Here is a 25,084-nt window from a genome sequence, read left to right as displayed (position 1 = left end):
ATTGATAAATTTAAACATTGGATCTTAAAAGCTCCATAAAAACAAAAGAATAAAATTAAAGAAACAAAAAGTTACCCTCAACTGGGCTCGAACCACTGACCCCTGGAATAAAAGTCTAGCGTTTAGACCACTCGGACATCCTTGCTCATACAATGAGAGATGTATTTTATACTTTATATGTATAAGCAATCATCGTAGTATGACAAAAATATAACGATAACAACAGAACTCTCCAATTTTTTTAATCGTTTAATTTTGTCAATTTACCAAACGTGAAAAGGTCTTTTTAATGTCTTCAGACTTGCAAGTTGAATGAGTTCAATACATTTTGTCAGATCTTACATCATGAATAACTTACAGGTTTAGTGGTTGCCTGTTAGCCTGAGGCCAGTATATTTAAGCCCAGGAAACTATATTTCAAAAGTTGGTAACAGTTGGGCTAAAAAGCAGGGCAACTAGCTTTTTCAAAGCTTGAACAACTCAATCCCATCAAACTTAGAATACAAATTGGCGGCTATGGATCAATTAGGCCTATGATTATGATTCAATTTCGGCTCACATCAAGACATGATGCATTAAAAGTCTGTCATGTCGGCAAAATTGTTGCTCATTAATTTAAAGAAAATAGATAAAGTAGTAGATACACATAACACAACATGTACATGATTCTTTGGCAAGCCAACCAAAATTCTAAAGATGGTTGCCAGTGCAGCAAACAATTGCGAAAAAAAGAGACATATTGTTGATATTTTGTCTAACTTATCTCTATAACATAAATATGAGGATAAACAGTGCACACACATCTCGACCTGTGCTTTAAGACACACTTTTTATTAATTTGAATGGGTTGTGTTCATTTCAAACTTGCGATATAAAAAGCTATCACATAATTTTGGAAACTGAATTGCGTCTTAGATTATGCATTAGCGAACAACTTCAGTATCTTCAGCGCTTTGATTCTTTAGAAAAGTGAACTTCAACAATTTGCTAGTTACTGTACAAGATGGAAATTGTGCATGCACGGTTTTAAAAAAAATCAAGCAATTTTCTTTAATAAATCCGGACGAGTGAACGAGTCTTAACTTATATTTGATGAGCATATAAATTCCATGATAAATTAAGAATCAGAAGTATTTAGTTTCGCAAACAGCGAAAAACTTTGAAGTGTACATGTACATTTATTTTTTTTATTTTATTTTAAACAAATTTGTTCTTAAACTGATGACTGAAATCTACTTTATATAAGGAGATGTTGGTTAGTAGCAGGATGTTTAATTTATAAGGTTATGGTTTTAAGTCGTCGCCGACTTTCATGTCGTCGGAACGAAAAATAATAAAATGAGCATACAAAAATGATGTTGAGCGGTATTTATTTATTTCCCATAAAAACAAAATAGGCTTTGCAAGTCAAAGCACTTTTTCAAAGCATGGGTTTAAATCAAGTGTGACTATATGAATGTGAAGGCAATAATAACAGGTTTAAAAACAAAGTGTTAAATATTGCTTTATTCATAATTGGCACGAACGATTGCAATTATTATCACGATAATTCTTTTTTGTGTGTAATTTTCAGTGCTTCCTTGATGCCGTCCATATATAAAAAACCTATAATATTACAAACAGAGAGGCTTTATGTGATAAACACGTCTCATCTCACAGAAAAAGGACATTTAAATGTCAACTTAATCACGCTGAAAGAAAATAATGTATAATAAAATATTTTTGGAAACGGCCTAACATCCATAACTTAATTAAACTTAACACCTTAAATGAACGAGCATCTGTTAAACTTTATTTACAAACTTCTCCTACTGCACGATTTAACATTGGAACGCATGCATGCAGTGATATTGTAATATACTTTTATCCCAAATATTTTGATTTGTGTACTATTTTTAGTCTGCAATTATACTTCCATATAATATTTGTGAACTATACCGGTCCAGATGCTCGTTTATATATTTACTGTTCTCATAGGGTTGTGCTGTTTTGGAACAAAGTTTTTATTATTCGTAATGTTACAAAATATGATTTAACATTAAAGAATCATTGGATTCGATTAATTCGTTTGCATTTTCCCTGTATTTAAAGTCTACAAAAATAAATTTGTCAAAAAATCGTTATCGTATATATCTGGAGTTGCGCATTCAATAAATTATGTGATGCTGTTTTTAGAGACAAACTACTTACAGGTGTGCCAAAATGCTTTCCCTGATTGTGAAGCCTCGTGATAAATCACATTAGTATTTATCAACAAGCATTTTCATTTCTGGAATGTTTTATTATATGAATATTTTATTTCTACTCCTGTATTGTCTTCACAGATGCGCGGCCGACGATGAGCGTACGTTTGCTTTGGGTCTGCTAAACTTCATCGCAAGGATCGTTGGTAAGAACAAGTGCACATTGATTACCCTTTCGCAGCCAATTAATGATAATCCCCGGATGAATTTGCGATCATTATTTATGTAATGATGGTCGTGTCTGCTTCATCGACTGGCTTATCTGTTTCGTTTCACCAACATGTAGTATATGATGTATAAAACATGATTATATTATTCAACACTTGGCGGTGACTTAAATGCTATGAATTAAGGAGATACATGTTAATGTGAATGCGTTTATTCTTATTCTGAACTATTATGTATATCATTTCTACATGCATCAATAAATTAAACGATGTTATATTATATTATGTGCTATAGATCTTGTTTAAACATTAGAATAACAGTTATTTACAATATAGCAACAAACATACGATTTTGACATACATACAAGGTAGATAAGCGGTAATGTAAGTACATGCATATGAGATTCAATGTAGGAAAACCGGGCTAAATGCATGTGCGTAAAGTATCGTCTCCGATTAGCCTTTGGAGTCCGCACAGGCTTATCAGGGACAACACTTTCAGCGTCTATTGTATTTTTCGTTTAAACGACGTCTCTTCTTTGCAAAATTCCAGTTAAGGCGAACAGTGTAGTCCCTGATTTGCCTGTGCGGACTTCACAGGCTTATCTGGTACGACACTTTACGCAAATGTGTTATGTCCTGTTTTCCCAGAGCAAGGCTCATGTCTGTTTAAATCCATGTGACACAAACAAAAGATATCTTTCCAATCACAGGGACTATTCCGGGACCGATTCTGTACGGGACGGCCATCGACTCAACTTGCCTAGTCTGGGGCCACAAATGCGAGCAAGAGACCTCTTGCTGGCAGTACAACAAGGCGCGCATGGGCGAGTACCTGGCATCGCTAGGCATTGGCTTCACCGCAGTCGCCATCTTTTTCTTCTCTCTCGCATATCGGCTGTACAAGCCGCCACTTATCTTACATAAAAAGGACACCAAGCCAGGGGATTTGAGCAACGCGGAGTCTCCTGCAGGCATTTGTGGTCACGCTCTGCCTTCAGTAGAGACCGCCAACGCGGAGGAGACCACCCATTTTTAGCTTATAAAAATGTTATATGTATGGTGTTAGTTTTTGTTATGTACAGTGCTCTTAAAACATCACGTTTAACTTAGTTCAATGAATAGGTTTGTCCAATTAAGATGCAATACAAATCCTGTAAATATTTTCAATATTATTGTATCAAGTTTTTATATGTTCAGTTCTCTTCGTTAACAATATTTGATTTACAAAAGTTTGAAACAAACATATTTGATCTTGAATAAAGATTTCCTAATTTCCAATGAAATACCGTATGTATGCGACGAGGCTACCATATCTATACGTATTGTTTTATAGGATTCGGACACATTTTTATTCAGCTGACTCAAATACAAGCTTGCAAAAGTACACTCTAGCATTTAACAATTTCACTCTATGACGGTTACAAGAGTGCCGTAAGTATATGTATAGGATGCTGGATTGTTTCCATGGAGCTGTCCATAATCAACTAGCGCTATTGTTAAGTTCCAATGCACTGGATTGTTAAGCAACATTTAAAATAATATACATGTACAATATATTGTTGAAATAATCGTTTAATACAGCACTTAGTCACGTGTATTGCTACATACATTTCATACAACCGTCACAGCATTACTGGAATAATGTTGTAAAATAAAACATTTCTGTGCATTTACAGAAGTTTGCGCACGTCCATCATGAACCTATCTATACATCGTTTTTATAAATTAAGCATTTACAAGCAATTGTTCTTTTACTTCATAAAGTACACGCGTAGCCATGTTAAATAATATTTTTGTATTTTTAACACTACACGTATTGATTTTTCCAAAAGTGAATTTACTGAACTTGCTTAGTTTGTCACCGTGTATACATACTGTCTTTTGAGTTGTACTATTTCATAAAAATCAACTGAAGAGAAACAGTATCTCTAAACAGCTTTCACATAAACCGTCTCGCTTGTTTTTTTTTGTGTGTGTCTGTGAATTCAATATTTTAGAATGCTTTCTTTCTATATCACAAACTTCCTTAATGCTAAATTAGCAGGTCTTGAATTCGACATGATTTGATAATTAAGAAAAACGCGTATAAGTTTATACCGTCGTAAAACACAGCAAAGCTGAAACTCAGCCAAATTTTTAGCCAAATCCATATTAATAACATGTTATGCGTCGTTTCTCTTAAATTGAATTAAATTTAAACGATTATTTTGTATCATGTTTGAGATCTTATTGTGCTACTATTTCATTAACTGACCAATCACATGACATTATTTAGGCGAAATAACTTTCTGAAAATCAAGTGACGTCATTAACATGTCTTACAAAATTGATAATGATATTTTAGTAAAATTATACGGTTTTAAGCCGTTTAAAACATATGATCAAACATATAGGTCTCTCGTTTTATTTCTTAGAAAAGCATGCCAAAGGCTAGCTTTGTAACAATCTTCCAGAACTTATTAATAAATGAAGAACGAAAGGACAATGTTGTGCCGATGGGTCAACCCATCGTCCTCTGTTTCATGAATGTTACACAGTGCCTCTTCAATGCCGTTCAAAACGCAGCGAACAAAAAATGCGTGAATTTAAGAATATTCAAGTTACGCATGGTGTATCTCACAGTAGAAAACTGTTTTTACTTAGGGATAATTTTAGTGCCAACTAATCTGTATTATTATCAATGCAATTAAGCCAAATATTCACGGTGTTAAACACACAACTATGTATATACTTCTTGTAATTTGTATATTTAGTGAGTAGGCTTACAAGCTTAGGTAATGGCATTATTTACGAAGGGTGTTGGTACTTAAATCGTCAATTACCATGTTCAGACAATAAATACTATGTATAAAAGTGCATATTTTAACACACTTGTATTGTGATCACGTTTGACAAAAAGTTTGTCTAAGCAACGCGTATTTCGTGTTGATGATAATTAAAACATCACAACAAAATCGACCTCAATCTATATTATAGTGTAAATAAATGTTATACACGTACTGGTATCGGACACTAGTACCGCACCTATTAACTATTCACACTCAATGCATTTGTAAATAAAATATATGTATTGATATTTGTTCGCGTATTTTCACACTAAAATGCAAGTATTGTAAATACAAATGTTGACATTAGTTTGTATTAAATTACTATTTTGTTTGATTGGTTGCAATATACTGAACTACTCTTGCCAATTCATGAATTACGAGTACATGTATACTAATTGTAATCAATAGAGAATTTATATCAAATAAGTATTATGTGTTATAGTGCAATATTTTCCTTGAAAAAAGTGACGGGTTGGTATCACAGGTATCTTTAAGAAAAAAATAGTCTGCATACTATGAATATATGCTAGGGATACAACTGTCAACTTTCCTGCACAACACCATGGTCTGAACAAAAGCAAACTCCTCGCTCCAAAAGAATTAATTACGCCAAATAAACTGCATACCAAAGACAATTATCTTCCAGAAACAGTACGCTTGGCAATAAACTACGAGCTTTTCATTAAATTAGGACAGAAGGTTTCATTCAAAAAGGCTCAAAAATCCTTACTTTGACACAGGTGTGCACGGTCGAAAACTGATCATTGAAGATTTAATTTACATATCCCTTTAAAATTAAGCTCGTTTGTAGGTACATATTCCTTGTCTTGTTTCTTTTCATATTTGAATAGAACATAACTACAATTAAATGTGTTTTGCTAGAAAATTGTTTACTTTCATGTTGTACAATTCACTTAATGAATTTCAAACAGGAAATTTGATTGGTTAAATCTGCGTAGCAGTAAACATCCAGCCAATCACATGCCACGTTACATTACCTGACAAATTGCATACACATCCTTGAAGATTTTAAATCATGTAAAAAAATACGGTACACAAATGCAGTTACATGCCATCAAGTTAGTTGTCTACTTTCATTCATATACTGTCGTTGGATTATAAAACAAGGTAAAACTTGATAAACTTTTCAGTAATTATTAAATTATGGAACAAAATGTGTCAAAGTGACTGTGCACACCTGTGTCCAAGTTCAATTTTTTTTTACAGTTTTTCATGACATTTTCGTTTCAAACTAAACTATTTACACGTTTACTGCTATTAACTTAATCTTATCGGGAAGATAACTGTATTGGCTGTTGTTATACAGTTTATTTGCTGTAATTATTGGTTTTGGGAGCGATTTGTTTGCTTCTGCTCAGACCAAGGTGGTGTACAGGAAATTTGACAGTTGTATCCATTGTATATGATCATAGTATGTAGTTGTATCCATTGTATATGATCATTGTATGTAGACTATTTGACAGTTGTATCCATTGTATATGATCATAGTATGTAGTTGTATCCATTGTATATGATCATAGTATGAAGACTATTTTTCTTAAAGGTCTCTGTGGTTGGTATACGACGACACTCATTGCCTTTCAAATTGTCGCCCTTTGTTATGTTTCAATAAAGTATATCAATAACTATTTCATTGTTATTTTTATAGTTTAAATAAGTTTATGGTGAAATACCTCTAACAATTGTTCTTAGTATTACCTACCTCTGACTTTTAAGTTTGAAATATTGGTAATTGAAGTACATTACTGTATATGCTTTGGTGTATTTATTTTTATGTTTATAACATATAGTTTTATGAGACCGTGAAGCAGTTGTATTGTGTGTATGCTTCAGTTGTTACCTGGACCTGTATTAATCAATAGATTCTAAGACTTGACAATCTAGAATAGACTTATATAACAAGATAAAGTCTTCAAAGTTTGAATATACTCGGGCTAGAAATGATGCTTTATCGTTTAGATTGTTCAACATTAATAATGATGTGATTATAGTTTTTAACTACCACGCTAGCCTTAACTTTCAAGAACTTCTGAAACATTAGAGTGTTAAGAATATACTGTACTTTGAGACTTTAGTCAACTAATCGGTTGGTGAATACGGGCCATGGACTGATTGTTATTCTTGTGAAGATTGTGAAAATTTTGTAAAATAAAATTATTATAACCATAGAGTTGGGTACTGTTTTCTATATTTTGTGATTTATTTCAACAATGTATGTGTAACATTTGAAGTAAATGAACAGTTACGTTTTAATGATACAATTTGTTATATTTTACAATAAAAAAAGACAGACAACATCGGCAATAGAACATGTATTAGTTGAAACCCATTAAAAACTCGCAATATCTTCATCTTCAACAACAGTTTTTTTATATCAAATAATACACTTATATTTGTGTTTCGTATTGCAGGCATGTATTTTCATTTTGTTTTCATTACATTTGTAAGTTTATTTCCTTGTAACATATGAACTTACTTTCGAAATCATGTAAGAAGAATGTACAGCTTCTCAAGTATATAACAAAATGCACTGTCTTGTAAAACTCGCGAACATTATCACCTGACTCATTGTATTTAGGAGCGTTTTGATGAATGACAAGGCTTAATACTGAAATAGAGTAAATATATTAAATCATATCAGACTTTTTAAAATTAAATAAGTGAACAACGATCACGAAGAGAACATATTGAGTATAAGGTGAATGATGTAGAGCTATATGCCTGTACAATTTTGGGAAAGATACTTAAGTTTAACTCCATTTAAAGGCAAAATGGAACGGAGAGCTTACCTAAAAAGTATGCCAGTGTGTATGCTAAATGTGTGATCATATCAAATTCTACGAACGTTTTATTTCAAAGACTTTAAACTTAACATGTATGATGTATTTTTAATACATTTTTACCATATTTGATAAATTCAGCGCGTCATCGATGAATGAAAATATCAAATGTGCATGTAAATAAATATTATATACTGAATACATGTTATGCGAATGGGATTTATACAACAAATACAATATTTATAACATGTTTAAACATATTTAGTGTTTGTTAAAAAAAAACAGACGAAAAGGAAAGCGAAGATCGAAATCTAAATATTACAGAGATTTGAGCTATAACATTTCACTGAACGAGCATATAATCTTCTCGAAACATTAAAACGTGTTCAGCACTCTCCATAACAATGCTACTTACATGTACGCATATGTTTTATAAGTTAGTTTAAAGCTTTTTATTGGCGCTCGATTACAATGAAGCCAATTAATACACTTTTCGTTTGATGCCTTGAATGTGCGAGTAGCCAACAGGGCCGTACGCAGAAATTGTTGACTGGGGGGGGGGGGGGGGGGCGGGGGGCAATCAGGGAGGTTGCGGGAGGGGTCTTCCCGTGCGGGAGGGGTCTTCCCTCCTTTTTTTAAAATTTTGCACCTTTCATCGTGAAATTTAATGCTTAACAAAACTTATTTTGTAATATAAATTTATGGAAAATAACAAGTAAATCAGTACCTTTTTGAAGTCTAATGCTTAAAATATTAGTGTGAACAGCATTTTCAGAAATATATGATGTTTGATGAAGAAAGAAAGCAAACTTTGCAAATCAAAAACCTTTGTAAAGAAATGTATCATAAAGTATGACTGACATATAAAAATAATACTATTTTTTCTTTAAATTCAAGCCTCCTCTTAAGTTTCAAAGTAAATTCATAATAAAATGTTCATCATCTACTACACAGTTTTACTTTCACCACCATCAACAGGGATAACCCATCAAAATTGTCAACAACATTAGATTGGACCTTGAAACTTTTTCTATAATAACCGTTTTCCGTAGTTTTTTACGGAACTATATCAGATATTAAGCTGATTTTTGGTATGCGAGTCTACCCACATGACCGAAAGATAAGATGTGAAACTCGTTCCGGCCCATTGATATTATGAAGCTCTCCAAGGATATGGTGGACGGAATACGGTTTGAGCGAGTTCATAGATCACCTAGCCATCCGATTCCCGGTAAAACGAGGAACATTGTGGCAATGTTCACATATTTTCAGGACCGCGAACGTGTGCGAAAGGAGAGGAAGCAACTGAAGGGCACAAACTACTCCAACGTTTGAGCAATTCCCGAAGGCGGTCTCTGACAAGCGCCGGAAACTGGTCAAACATATGAAGGAAGCCAGGGATCAGGGCAAACGTGCTTGGTTGGTGTATGACACCCTGTACGTGGACGGTCAACCGGTCAGAAACTAGGGGGACGATGTGGGTGAGCTTTCCATTCTCTCGTGGAACGTGCATGGACTCTCGAAGGAGAAACAGCAATCTGCTCATTTTGTTAATATTATTGCTAATTCTGATATTTGCTTTTTATATGAATCGTGGACTAATTCTAATAGTAATATTTCTTTAAATGGGTACACATCACATAACTTTTATAGGAAATTTAAAAACCGTAAAGCTAGGAGAAATAGTGGAGGTGTTATCTTGTTATATAAAGATCATTTGAAGGATGACATTGACATAGTTCAAAATCATCATGACACCATTATTTGGATTAAATTGGATCACATATTTTTCAATATTGTAGAAGATGTATATCTGTGTGGTGCGTATATTTGAGGTGAAGAATCCCCTGCCAATAATTTTGTCAATATTGATTTGATTGATACTATTGAACAAGATATTTCTGATTTTAATTCTGTTGGATGTGTATTTCTATGTGGTAATTTTAACAGTAGAGTTGGTAATAAATGCGATTTTATCCCTTATGATCGTATAAATAACGCATTTGATGACCCTGACTATGACCTTGATTGTACCCCCGTACGGGCCTCTGTCGATAATACTCAGAATAGCCACGGTACTAAATTAATAGATCTTTGTAAATCTACCTCTCTACGTATTGCGAATGGGCGTATATTTAATACTAGTAACTACACGTTTTGTTCGAATAACGGTTGTTCTGTTATTGATTATCTTTTAATGAATGAACGTCATTTTTCACTAGTCAATGATTTTACTATTGAACCATTTAATGAATGGAGTGACCATGCACCGTTACGTTTTTCACTATTATGCCCAAAGCCTGATCAGAACGAGTATCCTAAGTGTGAAATTAAACATAAATGGAACGACGAAAACGCGGAGCGTTTCCGTTCGGGTATTATAGGGTGCTTACCGCGTTTCAACATTATTACCCAACGTATTGATATATGTTGTAGGGAATCTATTAATAAAACGGTTGATGATTTTTCTGAAATTATTAGATCCGTGGCTATTCCATTGTTTTTTCAAGGTGCTATTTTGTTAATGACAAGCCTTTTTTCTCAACAAAAACTGTGTTAAAAAATACAGATTGGTTTAATGATGACTGTAACTCTGCGCGAGTATTGTATTTGCAAGCACTACGCCTATTTAATTCTGATCATAATAACGCAAATAGGGTACTTTTAATGCAACGTAGAGCCTCGTATAAGAAAATCGTAAGGAAATGTAAAAATACAAGTTATAGACAAAAAAATGAAAGATATTGAACGTCTTAAAAGATGCAAACCCAAAGAATTTTGGAATTATTTTAAAAGTAAACAAAAATCCGATTATTCTGATATTTCAATTGATGCATTTAAAGAATACTTTGCTAATCTAAGTAATGATTTATCTAACTGCTACAATGAAGAAGAATATTTTTGTGAACATCATGATTTTAATAATGTATCTGTTTGTAATACTGAACTTGACCAGCCTATCACCGTGAGTGAAATTCTTAGTGCAGTTAAATCGCTCAAGCGTAATAAAGCTCCGACAATTAAAAATAAAATGTAACACGATGAAATAAATGTGTGTTAATCTACATTTATATCAAACGTCCCCACATCCATTCCTTTCCCAGGATTACGGCAATGAACAGTGACATAGTCCTGCAGTTTGGAATTGGTTGGATTTGGTTCTCATGTGTCTTATTTTATACACACATTTGGCGCATGGCTAGCCGTTAATATTTTGAAATTGAGTTACAAGGGAATGCATGTACTTAAATGCCATGTATAAAGGCCTGACACAAAATGGTGCAGACAGCACCCCGTGTGGACCCCTACCTCTAGCCACGTGATCCATCAACGGAGATTTCAGGTGCGAGGGATTCTTCTTTAGGGTTTCTACGGCATCACTTCCGAGACGCTTGAAGGCCTGAAATTATAAATGTTGTTTCTAAAATGTAATACACGTATATATTAAACATATCTATTTATACATATTAGTCAAATTGTTTAAATATGTCAAAGACAGTGTTATAGACATTGCTTAATTTAGTACCACTGAATAATGAAATGCACATTAAAGTTGATTAAACATAGATCAAACGCGTTTTTTGGAATGGCATCTAAATGAAATACATTGCTGCATTTAGTACCTTTAGAAAATTAAACATGAACATGAGCGCAACCGTTTCCATTAGATGACCCATGTGCGTTCACGTGTAAATACCTCATTAGTGGGCGCAAACAGCGTGAAAGGACCTTCCTCCTGTAGCATGTCGGCGATGTCGGCAACCTTGAGGAGCGTCGTAAGGTACGAGAAGCGGCGGTCCATCGCCAGCACGTCCACCAGGTCGCCGGTTGGGGGCGACAGAATCTATATGGAGCCGATCGTACGCACATTACATCATTAAAGATGAATCTCATTCACATAATATTATTAAAAATGAATTTCGAACAACTTGCATCAGTACAATCTGTCTCATTTAAATAACATCGTGAAAGACGAATCGCAATCAATCAAATTACACCACAAAAGAAGAATCTATGTCAAATTACATTACTTGGACTAATATAAATCAAATCACATAAAAATACAAATCTCGTTCAAAAAACACAATTAAATACCATTCTCATTTGAATCACACCATGAAACCCTGTCCGATTTAAAACACAAAATACCATTCTCATTTTAATCAGTTGACCGATGCCTTCAAATCATATCATTTCACACCAATCTAATTCAAATAAAATTATGTGTATTCCGCTTGTAATTATTTTACATGTATTTAAAATAAATAAATGTTCCTAGAAAAAACGCAAAGCCGGAAATTGGTACCCTCACAAAAAGCATTGTCGCAATAAACTTGTATCTTTTGGCATTTAATTCAATTTTCGACATATTAAAACAATTATATGCCACCTATGACGCTATGGCGAAACCTGTCCTGACCTTGTTGACGACGAGGATGTTTCCGTTACATCCCTTGATCGTCTCCGCCTCGAACGAGGCGCACTGTACCGTCTGCAGCCATTCTCGACCGAACGGAAACTAAGAAACAATGGTCCATAGATAAATTGCTACGCCCAAACGGGTAAATTATATTAAATTGTTCTCAGCAAAAAGAATAAATGACAGATTTTCCATACCGCATTTTTTAAAGAAAAACGTAGATTCACCGAACTGTTTTACATATTATTACATAACTGAACTAACTGATAACAAAAGCGAAAAAGAAACGAAACACTCGTTCAATTTTATTAATATTATCAAATATTAATTGCCCGTTAATAAAATGTAATAACTGATTTGCAATTGTGGAATCAAGGTCTCGGTTTTGCGTCACGACTATAACAAAGTGGCATAATAATAATAAGGCTGGAAGCGATAAAAGGAAAACACGAAGTGATGGTTATTCGCGAATTTTGATTGGCTAGTAATGTTGACCGAATTTCAATTTCACACAATTCAAATGTCGTTTTCTTCACACAAATCGTAATAGTACACGACCCAAAAGCAAGTATATATACGGATGGGGCGGTGGAAAGCTACATACGGTCGAGTATTCGTTGATTCTAAGGCTGGTTCCCTCCAATGTGTCCAGCAGCTTGTTGTTATACAGCGCCCGGCATGAAAATGCGTCGGGAACCACGTGGTATTTCAACGTCTCTTTAAGCAGTTCTACGTCAGACGTAACTTTCGCCACTACATTTGATGGCAAAGACTGCAAAATATACAAATGTATCAATAATGGACGATTTTAAAGAAATGGCATTTTAAAAAATATATGCCTTTATCATAAAAGCAGTCCGCACAGGCTAATCAGGAACGACACTTTACGCACATGCATATAACACTTTTTTCGCAAAGCACATAATTATTACGTATTGCACCGAGCTGTACAAATAACGCCACTCAGATAAAAGACATTGTAAAAAATCTATGCCGTTTTCAAAGCATCATGGATCACGCGCATATGTAAATACATTGTTACGAGCTTGACCAATTACGTCACTCAACAATACATTGTGCTATGGTTTGGTAATTATTTATAACAGCTTATGCAAATACATAAGAGGACGATTTCAAGCCACTGACCTGCATGGCCTCGTTGCTAGGCACAAACACCGTGATATTCTCTGCGAGCGCGAGATCCTTCTTGAGCCCGGCTCGCTCCAACAGCTTCAAAAACTCGCTGTAGTTTTTTTTCGAGGCCAGCTCTACGATGTTCAACGCTGAAATGCACAGAGCGCAGCAGTAACTGGCAAAATTTGAAGCTTAAAAAAAAACGCTGTTGCCATTCAGGTGTATGTGCATGCGTGATGAAAACATGTCATTCTCATGTATTTTACACGTGTTTTGATAGGTACATTGAAAGCGGTGAATCAATCAAGTCATCAATTGGATTTGTTAACTTAAGATTCCAGGAAAACGTTCAAATTCCGTTCGGTATCGGTACTAAGGCTGTCATTTTTACGAAAAAGAATTGACTTGCAGGCGGAAAGCAGCACTTACTACTATCGTGCGGAAAATATGTTAGATTTTAGCGTACGCAGAGACGTAGACGTCTGGTTGACTTATAGAAATACTACTTCGTTAACTTTCAGCACTAACATATGATTTTCGAACGTACGTTTTTTACGACAAAGATCCCCGATCATTATCACTCGCAATACGACTTGCTATATCTAGTTTATTGTACCTTCGTCAGGGACGAGTATGTCATCAATGACGTGAATAACGCCGTTTGTTGCCATGATGTCCGTAACGATTATTTGAGCGCCCTCTACGTAGAGCTTGTTATCCTGGTCACGTGTCACCTGTAGCGCTCTGCCCAGCGAGTTTTTCGTCTGCGCACAACCCTCGATTACAGACGAACAGATCACGTTCGGTAGAAGGTGATTTTGCAGTACGTCTGTGCAAAAGCATACATGTTTCGATGTTATTACAGGAAAACATAGCAACGTACATATGATTTTATGATGCGAAAATTTATTTTAAGTACATTTACAATGTGGGCTACTATCTTCTTAACATTCAACACTTTTTGGAAACACCGTACGTTACCATTCGATTAAAATTAGATTATCTTTCTTATTTCGTGATGGGATATTTTCCGATGAATTCCGTTTTAAGTTGACATAACTTATACATCTACTTATCGTAAAGTGTAGCTTACTTTCCATGCATTTCTTGTCGTCACCGAGTATGCGCGTGAGCAATTCCACGTGCTTTTTGAATGCGGCGTCAGTGGGTGCAAGCAAGGTGTAACGTCCGGGCTCTCTAAGCGTGGCTGCCATGGGGGAGGAGCCGAGGACTGCACAAGGAAAACAAACCTGGGATTATCGTCGAAGGAAAAGCAAGCATAATGTACGGTTAGTTTCGTCCCGGAATGGCATTTGCAATTGCGCGTTACTTGTTTGACACCGTATTTTGCACGACAATTAGAGAAAATATAAGCCCGGGTTCACGGAAAATGCCTTATATTTTAAATTGTTTATACATTAACTTGCAAATATACATATTAAAATTATAAAATAACCAGTAAATGGCAAAATTAAAAGTAAAAACCTGAAACTTCTAAAATATCTGCAGTGAAAATCAAAATACATTAACAGGATTAAAAAATACCGCACCATGCATGTTAGGCCAAAAATACGTACTTACCTGTTTTGAGGAAACTGAGTTCTGGGTTCTTCTTGACCAGGTCCAATATGGACCCGGTGACTGGCATCAACACGTCACTGACCACATGCACGACGCCGTTGATGGCGATGTTGTCTGTGCTCGTGATCGGCTTGCAGTTCGCCGTCACCAGCTGAAGGGAGACAACTCGGCGTTGTTACCCATTATTAAGGAAAAAAATTGTTCAAGTACGTTTAATGACAACCATATTAGATTGATAGGTGCTTTTATTTATGCTTTCCTGTGGTTTATAGAGAAATATCAGTGAAAAAAAAACTTATATTTCACTGTATTAAACAGTAAAAATAACAGCGAAAAAAATCGATATATTACACTGTTTTACGGTGAAATGACGTCATTTTTTAAACGAAATGACGTCATTATTCCACCGAAATTCTCCAGTTAAACACCTTTACAATATAAATAAACGGTAAAAAATCATAAAATAAAAAGAAAATTTGTTGGATTCGGTGGAATACCGATTTTAATTCACTCGTGATTCTAAAAAATATATTTTTTCACTCGTGGCTGCGCCACTCGTGAAAATATAATTTGTATGATCACTTTTGAAATAACATCGATATTCCACAGAATCCAACAAATATCCTCTATTTATTTAGTAATTAGTCAATGTAAAAAGCAAACCTAAAGAATCTAAACCTAAAAAAATAACAAAATCGTTCAATTATCTCAATTATATTTTGAACACAAAACAAAGTGTAAAACAAAACTTAAACAAAAAAATGCGAACTTAATAATTTGTCGTAATGAAGGATAATGAAGGATAATTTTATGGTAGCTTAGCGTTTCACGAATTGTGCATTATTTTATTATTATTTTGTAATTTTATTACGGCCTATGTCCGTTCTCCGTTCCAGAGCAAAACGTCATTATATTCGCGAAAATATTTTGGGGCGTGTTTTTCATATTGAATTAGGAAGCAGTGTCGGTTCAAATTTCGCAAACGCATTACCCGATTAACTCAAAGCACTAACAACAAGCAGGCTATGTCTAGAGAAACATGCTTGCTGCTAATAAGATGAGTTTGCTCATAAGTCTAGATATCAGCCGAGTATTGTATGTTTATTATTTCATATAAAGTGTTTGCTAGATGTCGAATCGATGGTTAATGTACGACTTTTAATAATGTAACACTAACTTTGCAGCATGTTGTTAGCAATAAAACAAAACTGAATTTAGCATTCGTACCTGGAAACAAACAACTCGCGCACCATTTGTGAGTCACTCGCTTCTACTGAACAAACGCATGCAGCAACTCATGTGTTAATACAGACAATATTTTTTGTTTCTTAAAGTATGCTTTTCGGTCACGATTATAAGAAGTAGATGTAAACAGATGATGGAACGAAAATAACATAGCTATTCAGCTGTAGAACATTGTCGTTATCCGTATGACCTCTTTAATAACATAACGTTTATCGTTTTCAACGTTTTCTAAAGAGATTGAATTCAAACTCAATTTTTATTTCATTTCCGACAAGAGAGATGGAAATTTATTTCCAAATAAGTTACCTTTTTCGGCTGCTCGTACGTGTTGATCCGGATGGAGGACTTCAGCGGACTGGCGGTCTCCACGATCATGTCGTCAGTCAGGCGTGATGACGTCAGACGCCCAACGGCCACGTGACCCAGCAGGATGTTGCGCGTGTCCTCGATGACAGAGTTGCTGATCTCCTGGGACACAATCACCACCGAGCCGATATCCTTCATCACGTTCACGCCCTGCATGTGTGCGCATGCGCTTTAGAGTTATATTATTGTACTGTGTTCAACTTCAACAAATAAGTAGACGTTGCATCACTAATAGGCCAAATATTTTAACAAATATAAACGATCAGACCTATATTAAGGGACACACACACACAATCATTCATTTGGAAAGTTGTGTTTAGAATTGGTTTATATGAGATACGTGTTCGACAGCTTCACTTAAAAAAAATGAGTTAGAAATGCTGCATTGCTGTTATTTTTCAATTGACCAATCCATTTGTACAAAGTTTTCCTTTGGGTCGACAAAGGGCAGAATTCACAAACATTTCATTGACCATTGATAAAGTTGATAAGACTCCTTTGATCGCTGTTGGCTCATTTTCTTTAAAAGTATCCGAGGTAATCTTAAGTATACAGCAGTCTACCCTGGGTCCGGCAATACTCTAGTGTACTTTTGAGTATATTTTTAGTTCTCCGGGTACTTTGTAGTATACTGGGTAAGTACATGTACGTAGTGGCTGTATCGACATCGACCAAACAAGCATTAATAAAGGTGAAAACATGTATTGACAGGTATGCCGAAATATAATCAACGCCAAACAAATGTCAGATCCTCGACTGAGCATAGTGCAATATTATATTTATCTACATCAGCTGTATTAATATTTGCAAGAGAATGTTAGAATTTGACCTTTTCAAATTTTAGGCATCGTCGATAAATGATCTCTAGATACGCGTTCTGATAGGCGGTTGTCAATGCAATAACGACACTGTGTACTGGTTAAATCATACACGTTTGAACTTCGATTTTAACCAGCTGTTGCATATAAACAACGAGTATTTGAAACGTATTGCTCAGTTCATTACACTTAATTTGAACCGAAAATACCTTACCCCATGTTGCTGCAATGCGGGCAGGACGAACTTAGCGAGGACCTCGTTGCTAGGGGCGAACACGGTGAAGTTGTTGTTATCACTGGCCAGGACTTCCGAGCTAAGCCCCACACTGTCCAGCTCCGTGAGCCCAAGCGTCTTGAGGAGGTCGGGTATGCTGGACAAGAGTATCTCTGCGGAGCAGTAGAGATGGGGGGGGGGGGGGGGGGTTAATGTATCGTTAGTTTACAACTTGCGATAATTTCGAAACAACAACAACAGACCAAATCACGAAGTATCGTGATAGTTAGTTCAATTTAAAATGTTAATAATGTTATTCTCATATTTTTGACAAGCATAAAGCTTCGAATTAAAGGGGCCTTTTCACAGATTTTGGCATATTTTGAAGTTTGTCATTAAATGCTTTATATTGATAAATGTAAACATTGGATCTTAAAAGCTCCAGTAAAAAATCAAGAATAAAATTTAAAAAAGGAAAAAAAAGTAGACGGTATAAGGGCTCGAACCAGTGACCCCCGGAGTCCTGGAATTAGTCTGAAGTAAAAACGCATTAGTCCTCTCGGCTATTCCGCCGCCCGGGTATACATAATTTAAGTATTTTATACCTTATATAAGCAATCTTCGTAGTTTTGTAAATTTAAACGACAACAACAGAACTCTCCAAATTATTCAATCGTTTCGCGTTGCAACGCGTTATAATTTTTAGGTTTTCAAATCGTCAAAAGAAACATATAATGGCTATATTGGACTATGGTAAATGTTCAGTAATACTGTTTCCTCACAAATATCATAACTAAAACGAAAATTTGCGAATCTGAAACAACTTTTTTCAATTTTGTCAATTTACCAAACCGTGAAAAGATCCCTTTAAGAGGAGATCTGTAATTCTAGTTAGTATCGTATGGACCAAGTGACGTCATACAGACCTTCCTGGCAGCCGAACTCCCCGCGTTTGCGCATGAAGCCAAAACAACACTCGTACACTTTCGTTAGCACAATCTTGCCCCTCGGGGTATGACTCCTGCAGTGGGGTTTTGAGGAGTACAGACGATAAGGTTGCGCGATATTAACAATTCAGGATTATAAATCGATTCGAAGGTATTCGAACCTAGCATTATTGTTTCATAAGGTGTGTTTGTTTCGTTGAAAATGGGTATGTCATTATTATATTAATCTCTAAAAAATCATTTTTTATAAGGATGGATACAAAGCGCATTCTTACGTTTCGATGCACTTGTGCGTGGTATCAGAGACGTCGCAGACGAAAGAAAGGAACCGGAAGTGTGACGTGATTTCTGTGACGTTTTCTACCTTCTCCGACTGCATGTAGCACACGTTGGGTCTGTAGATAAAGAATCGCTGAAGCACTTCTGTTATTTGTAGTAAATTGCTAAGCTTCCATCACACAAGTTGTGTAACAAATAATGCACCGAAAATGTGCTGACCATTACTTTTACAATTTTATTTCGGAAAAAATCGTATAGAGATCTATAAGTTTAATTGGATTCGTCGTACATTTGTTTGAATCCTGTTACACTATACACAGATGTCATGTTTTATGTCTGAATCTCATTTAAACAAAACTGAACGCGAGTCCTTTTCGATATCCCTCAATCTCTATAGGGGGGGGGGGGGGGGAGGGTGAAAGGTGATACTGAACATGAGAAGCGTGAACAACCGTCTGTTAATAAGCACATCGCAAACGACAATCAAGTTATAGTTATAATGTTAAATATGCTCGTGCTTCATTGATACAAGATGCAATAATATATATGTAGGAATTTAGGTATAATCTAACGAGACGTTAATATTGTACGCGTGTTAATGGTAGCATTCAAGTTAACGTATCATTTACATTGCGAAACGGAAAAAAACGCAAACTTTAACGACACAAGTATGGCATACGTGTTAATGCAACGCGCCATAAATTATTGACTTTGTACATTTACAACACGCAACTGTTATATAATTTGTTGATTTCTCTTTCTCTTCAAGTTTACTCACCCCTCCCATCAGTTTTGGGCCTTCCTTCCGGCGACGCTTCCTAGGTTGAGGTTCATCTCAAACCTGCAAACATCAAATATAACATCAGTTTAGAACAGAACTAAAGTTTTATTTAGTTGTATTGCAAAGGATATTTAATGATTTATTACTGGGAGACGGGGAAAAAGAAACATTAAAAACATGATTTACTGGCTGGAGCCATTATTAACAAGAGGGCCATAGGCCCTAAGGCGCTCACCTGAGACTCAAAGGAACTAATCTATTCTGGGAAGGTGGAGTTCAAAATAATAACAGTGCTTCATACAGACGGGCGTACATACTTAATGCGATATTATGGGCATTTTTCACTGTTTAATTTAGCTGAGAAGAATTAACAGGTAAAATAGAAACTTAAAATGTGGTTACTGACCAATTATCTGCAACTGATCTTGCTACCAGTTGTTTATAAAAATATATTTTATATTCGATATTTTACATGACTCATTCAGTCCTGTAAGCCGAAATGATCCGTAAAACATAAGTGTGCCTTTGTGTCGTATAAACGAATCTGCACTAAAACTAAATCTAGGTTCACATCGTACATGCATGATAAGTTGTCAAACGTAAGTACGGTTGATATTCAAATGCATTGTTTTTCTCTTTTCGGGATATTGTTTTAGTATGTTGATGCTGCATTAACAAATATAATTGTATTTGAAGTGAAAACACCAAAAAATAAACAACGGTTGCGATAGACACCTTTAAACTGTTAGATGCCAATAATATCACTTTAACTTGTGCTTTATAGTTCGATTATTTAGTGTAAAATCTTCAGAAGAGGACGAGTGCTGAGCAGACAGGCGGTAGTACAGACTTAGTGTGCTCTATTATTAAAATACGTCTTCACTGTTCTTGCAATCAAAGTTATTTAGAACAATAATACTCTGATTTTCAAGTAATACTGCATTTCACATATCATACATGACATCTGTATATAAAATTAATTAGAATAATGGTATTTCTGACTTTCACATAATACTTTATTTCACATATCATCCATGTAGGCCTACATGACTTTTGTATATCAATCTGTATTTATGATTTAAAATGAAATTTCATACTTCATTTAAGAGTTAATTTTTGTTAATTATTCACATGTGTAAGTGTTTTTTGTAAACAATACCTCTACGCTTCTACTCTTAATTTACAACCAATGCAAAACTAAAAAGCATTTTAATTGTGAAATTTATTCTCAAATACAAGCTGCATTTAATATTATAAGTATCGCAAATAGTTGGTTTTAAGTACATTTTCTCTATCTCTTTAATTCTTGAACAAAGTATATCTGTGATATGATATGTGTACATGTAGACACGATAGTTTTTTGTCAATAAATGTTTAACAGTAAAGTTGGAGAATATTTTAATCTATTTTTTATTGATCAATATAATTGAATTTTGACAACAGTTATTGCCTAAGCTGAAAAGGATATTTTACGTACACATCTTTACTTTTTCTTCTTGATATTCATAAGATACACATGGACTTTGTGATAGTTATAAGTTAAATAATAGCCATATTGAGTAAGTTCAATCAGGCATGACTGTACTTAAAGCTAAGAAATATGAAATATTACGCCCATTTAATTTACATATATATATTGTATAAACCTTTCTTGGAAATATATAAGTACATAATTTTGCTATTTCAAGAGCTTGATTCAATGATGTAATTTGTTCTTTTTATGCAGTCAGCATGCTGATTTTTATACGAAAATAAATGCCAGACAGATGTATTTATGTGTTTATCTCTATATTGATACCACTGTATAGCAATTGCTGTTCCATGCTGTTCACTGCAAAGGGCTGTAAACAAGGGGATAGGCATCAAGCAACTGTCAGATATAATGAGGTACCTGTGGTGGCTAATGGTTATTTCATTGGTCTGCGGTCATTAAATTGCACAGGAATTTGGGGCCTGACTCTAAACTGTTATATACAGTTGTTTCTCCCCTAAGTAATTTTCTGTGAAATCAATATTACTACTTAAAATTTTGAGATTATTTAATAAAGGGTTTTCAGATGGCAAAAATATGTTTGTTGAACTTCATCCCCAACCGATCATAAATATAATAATCCTTTCAGAAAGGAAAAAAATAAAATAAACAAAATTGTTGGCAATTTAACTGTATATCTTATCGGCAGAATTAATATTCACATGACTGCATGGAGATCATGAATATCATAATATGCATAAATTTCATTCAACGTGTACATCGGTAATTTCATAGTAGAGAGTTAACAGGGTTTCCCTATAAAGCCATTTAAAGCCATGTTTTTCAACAGACCGCAACCATAAAGGAACTCGGCCAAGATATCCATAAAACCAATGTTTTGACCAAGTTTCATGATGATTGGACTAAAAATGTGTCTTCTAGAGTGTTCACAAGTTTTTTTTAATATACAAATATAAGGAAAAAGACACCCCCTGGCGTCCATGTTTTTTACCGATCCGAACTATTTTTGAACTCAACCATCATATCCAGAAAACAAATGTTCTGACCAAATTTCATGAAGATTGGGCAAAAAATGTGTCTTTTAGACAGTTCACATTTTTTTCACTATACACATATAGAGAAAACTGCCACACCCCCTGGCGGCCATGTTTTTCCACCTATCATGACCAATTTCGAACTAGTGAAATATCTATAAAATCGATGTTTAGACAAAATTTCACGATGAATAGGCAAAAATTTGTATTCTAGAGTGTTCACAAGCTTTTTTTTTTAAAATAAAATATAAGGAAAATGACCCCCCCCCCCAAGGCGGCCATTTTTTTACCGATCCGAAGCATTTTCGAACTCAACCGTTGTATCTATGAAACAAATGTTTTGACTAAATTTCATGAAGATGTGGAAAATGTGACTTCTAGAGTGTTCAAATGTTTTGACTATAAACATATAAAGAAAACTGCCCCGCCCCTGGCGGCCATGTTTTTTTCACCGATCTGGACCATTTTCGAACTCGTCCGAGATATCAATAAAACCAATGTTTTCACCAAGTTTCATGATGATTGGGCAAAAATTGTGACTCCTAGAGTGTTCACAAGGTTTTCTATAACCATATAAGGAATACTGCCCCGTCCCCTGGCGGCCATGTTTTTCAACTGACCGGAACCATTTTTGAACTCAACCAACACATCACTTAGAAAAACATTTTGACAAAGTTACATGAAATTTGGCATCATATGTGACTTCTACAGTGTTCACAAGGTTTTTCTTTTTTATATTTTTATATCCTAGTGACCTCGTGCTTGACCAAGCATGACCCAGTTTCGAACTCAGCCGAGGTATCATTGGGAAAAATGTTCTGCCCAAGTTTCATGAAGATCGGACAAGAAATGTGGCCTCTAAAGTGTTCACGAGGCAAAATGTTGACGACGAACGACGCACGCACGACGGACAAAAGGGGATCCCAAAAGCTCAACATGAGCACGTTGTGCTCAGGTGAGCTAAAAAGATATACATGTATTTGCATGAGAAAACGCTTTCGACGTTGAAATGATGGTTTTATTGAGAGTGTACAAAAATAAAAAGTGTGTTTGTTATTGAAAAGTTAAAAATACGATTTAAAAAGAAGACGATCCTTAAAACGCATATGATATTAATTTAAGAGTTGTATGCATGTAAGGCAGCATACTATATCATTCAATACTTACTCTGGAATACGGAATTCTCCACCAAATCCTAACCCAAACTTTCCCGGGCCGATTTCAAAACGGTTCCCGAATGTCTGATGCATCATACCCCGCTGCGACCGGACCCAATCCTCGGGCATTTTTAAGTTTTGCTTCATAAGAGTGCCGAATGTAGGATCTAAAGAAGCGCCAATGTGCCTGCCCTTGTCTGAACCGCGCACCTTGCCCCATCTCCACTCGTGACCGGCTCCGGGATAGCGGCGGGGACGCGCGACACTCAGTCCAACACAGATACACAACAATATGAACGAGAATGTTATTTTACCCATCGCTTCTTAGCTGCAAATGCATCTCCAGTCGTAGAAAATATTGCTTATACACGCTTACCTAGGTACTTGCGGTTCATCAAAGTTCACCAGGCCGAACGAAAGTAAAAGATAGGTTATGATGTTTGTGTTCGTAAATTTACTAATATCCTTCCACGGTTGCAAACATTTACCTAATGAAGTATTGACCGAATAAACTAGTTGATTTCCGGCAGTAGATCACCTGGCCGAAAGTACATATTCCTACGCGCCGATTAATATGTTCAAGTATTGGACCTTTGAAATTTATTGATACAGATCATGAATGTCACAACAAACGCTCTTACGTGTGTTATCTTTTGTAGGTCTTTTACATATCATCCTTATACGATTCTTTTTTAAATACACCGAACCAGCTTTCCGTATTTTTATTTTCGTCCACTCGATTACGCAATTTATGACGTAACTTGTGTGACGTCATTTCTGTAAGAAACACTTTGGGGACGTGTTTTATTAATAAAATATTTGTTTATTTGCATCGGACGAATCCAAAACGTTTTTTTCGGATTTTTTGTCAGTCAAAATGTGCTTATGCACTAGGAGGAATGTATTTCAGCAGCTTCATCGGATACGCAAAACCATTTCCATCTGCTTGTTGAAATATCGGGTTCTCGTCCACACTTTAGCCAAAAATAAGATCGGACCAACCTACAGACAGTATCCTTTCGAGATTCTGGTCTAGGTCAATCGACTGTTAAAATTTGTTAACAATGCGACAAATCAACTTTTTCTCATGTATTAAACAAACAGTAGACATTCCCTTCTCAGACGTATCGATGAACTGGAAACAAACATCGTAGGTGTGCCCTACAGTTGTTGCTGAATTTTCCGTCGAAATAACCAATAATGTTGAAGCTTTGAAAGCAACGGCATTGCTTCCCAAAAATAATAAAATGATACGTTTACACATGCACTTGAAATGATTTGACATGTTAAACAGTGCTATAATATTCTCAAATTGCATTGTAAACAACATACAGATTGCATGTCGTGTGAAATCCAATGAAATAAGGCATGCTCCACCATTATATAGAATATCTCTTGAATCTTTTAAGGATACGTGTAAGTTTGTTTCAAGCGAAACGTTATCATGCAAAACATGCAAATCACAGGCTTTAGAATGCCATTGTTTATATTAAGAATACCAAAGTTATTAACACAATCAGGCGTTGAGATCAATTTATTTAATTGGTTAACAATTTAATAATAATAATGTTAAG

At 35.2% G+C, this 25,084-nt stretch overlaps 2 protein-coding genes across 2 annotated transcripts in view; one reads left to right on the top strand and one right to left on the bottom strand.

Moving 5' to 3' along the window:
* LOC127862588 (solute carrier organic anion transporter family member 4C1-like) overlaps nucleotides 1-7,430 on the top strand; it is a 56,781-nt gene extending 49,351 nt beyond the window's left edge. Inside the window, exons 11-12 of the mRNA XM_052401782.1 lie at nucleotides 2,325-2,389; nucleotides 3,124-7,430. Coding sequence (XP_052257742.1) covers nucleotides 2,325-2,389; nucleotides 3,124-3,449 — 391 coding nt within the window. The 3' untranslated portion in view covers nucleotides 3,450-7,430. The remainder of the gene's footprint in view (nucleotides 1-2,324; nucleotides 2,390-3,123) is intronic.
* LOC127861759 (transforming growth factor-beta-induced protein ig-h3-like) lies at nucleotides 7,275-24,453 on the bottom strand. Its single transcript, XM_052400439.1, has 16 exons — nucleotides 23,521-24,453; nucleotides 19,825-19,887; nucleotides 19,043-19,162; nucleotides 18,747-18,841; nucleotides 17,821-17,993; nucleotides 16,729-16,938; nucleotides 15,178-15,328; nucleotides 14,690-14,827; nucleotides 14,213-14,425; nucleotides 13,609-13,745; nucleotides 13,067-13,234; nucleotides 12,463-12,561; nucleotides 11,740-11,886; nucleotides 11,352-11,442; nucleotides 9,372-9,560; nucleotides 7,275-7,291 (listed from the first exon to the last, which is right to left on the bottom strand). Exons 3-16 carry the CDS (start codon nucleotides 19,144-19,146, stop codon nucleotides 7,275-7,277), a joined length of 1,932 nt encoding a protein of 643 aa, XP_052256399.1. The 5' UTR covers nucleotides 19,147-19,162; nucleotides 19,825-19,887; nucleotides 23,521-24,453.
* Nucleotides 24,454-25,084: the final 631 nt, after the last annotated feature.

The sequence above is a fragment of the Dreissena polymorpha genome, chromosome 16 (assembly GCF_020536995.1).
Source record: "Dreissena polymorpha isolate Duluth1 chromosome 16, UMN_Dpol_1.0, whole genome shotgun sequence".
NCBI classification, from domain to species: domain Eukaryota; kingdom Metazoa; phylum Mollusca; class Bivalvia; order Myida; family Dreissenidae; genus Dreissena; species Dreissena polymorpha.
This window is presented reverse-complemented; position numbering and strand designations above follow the sequence as displayed.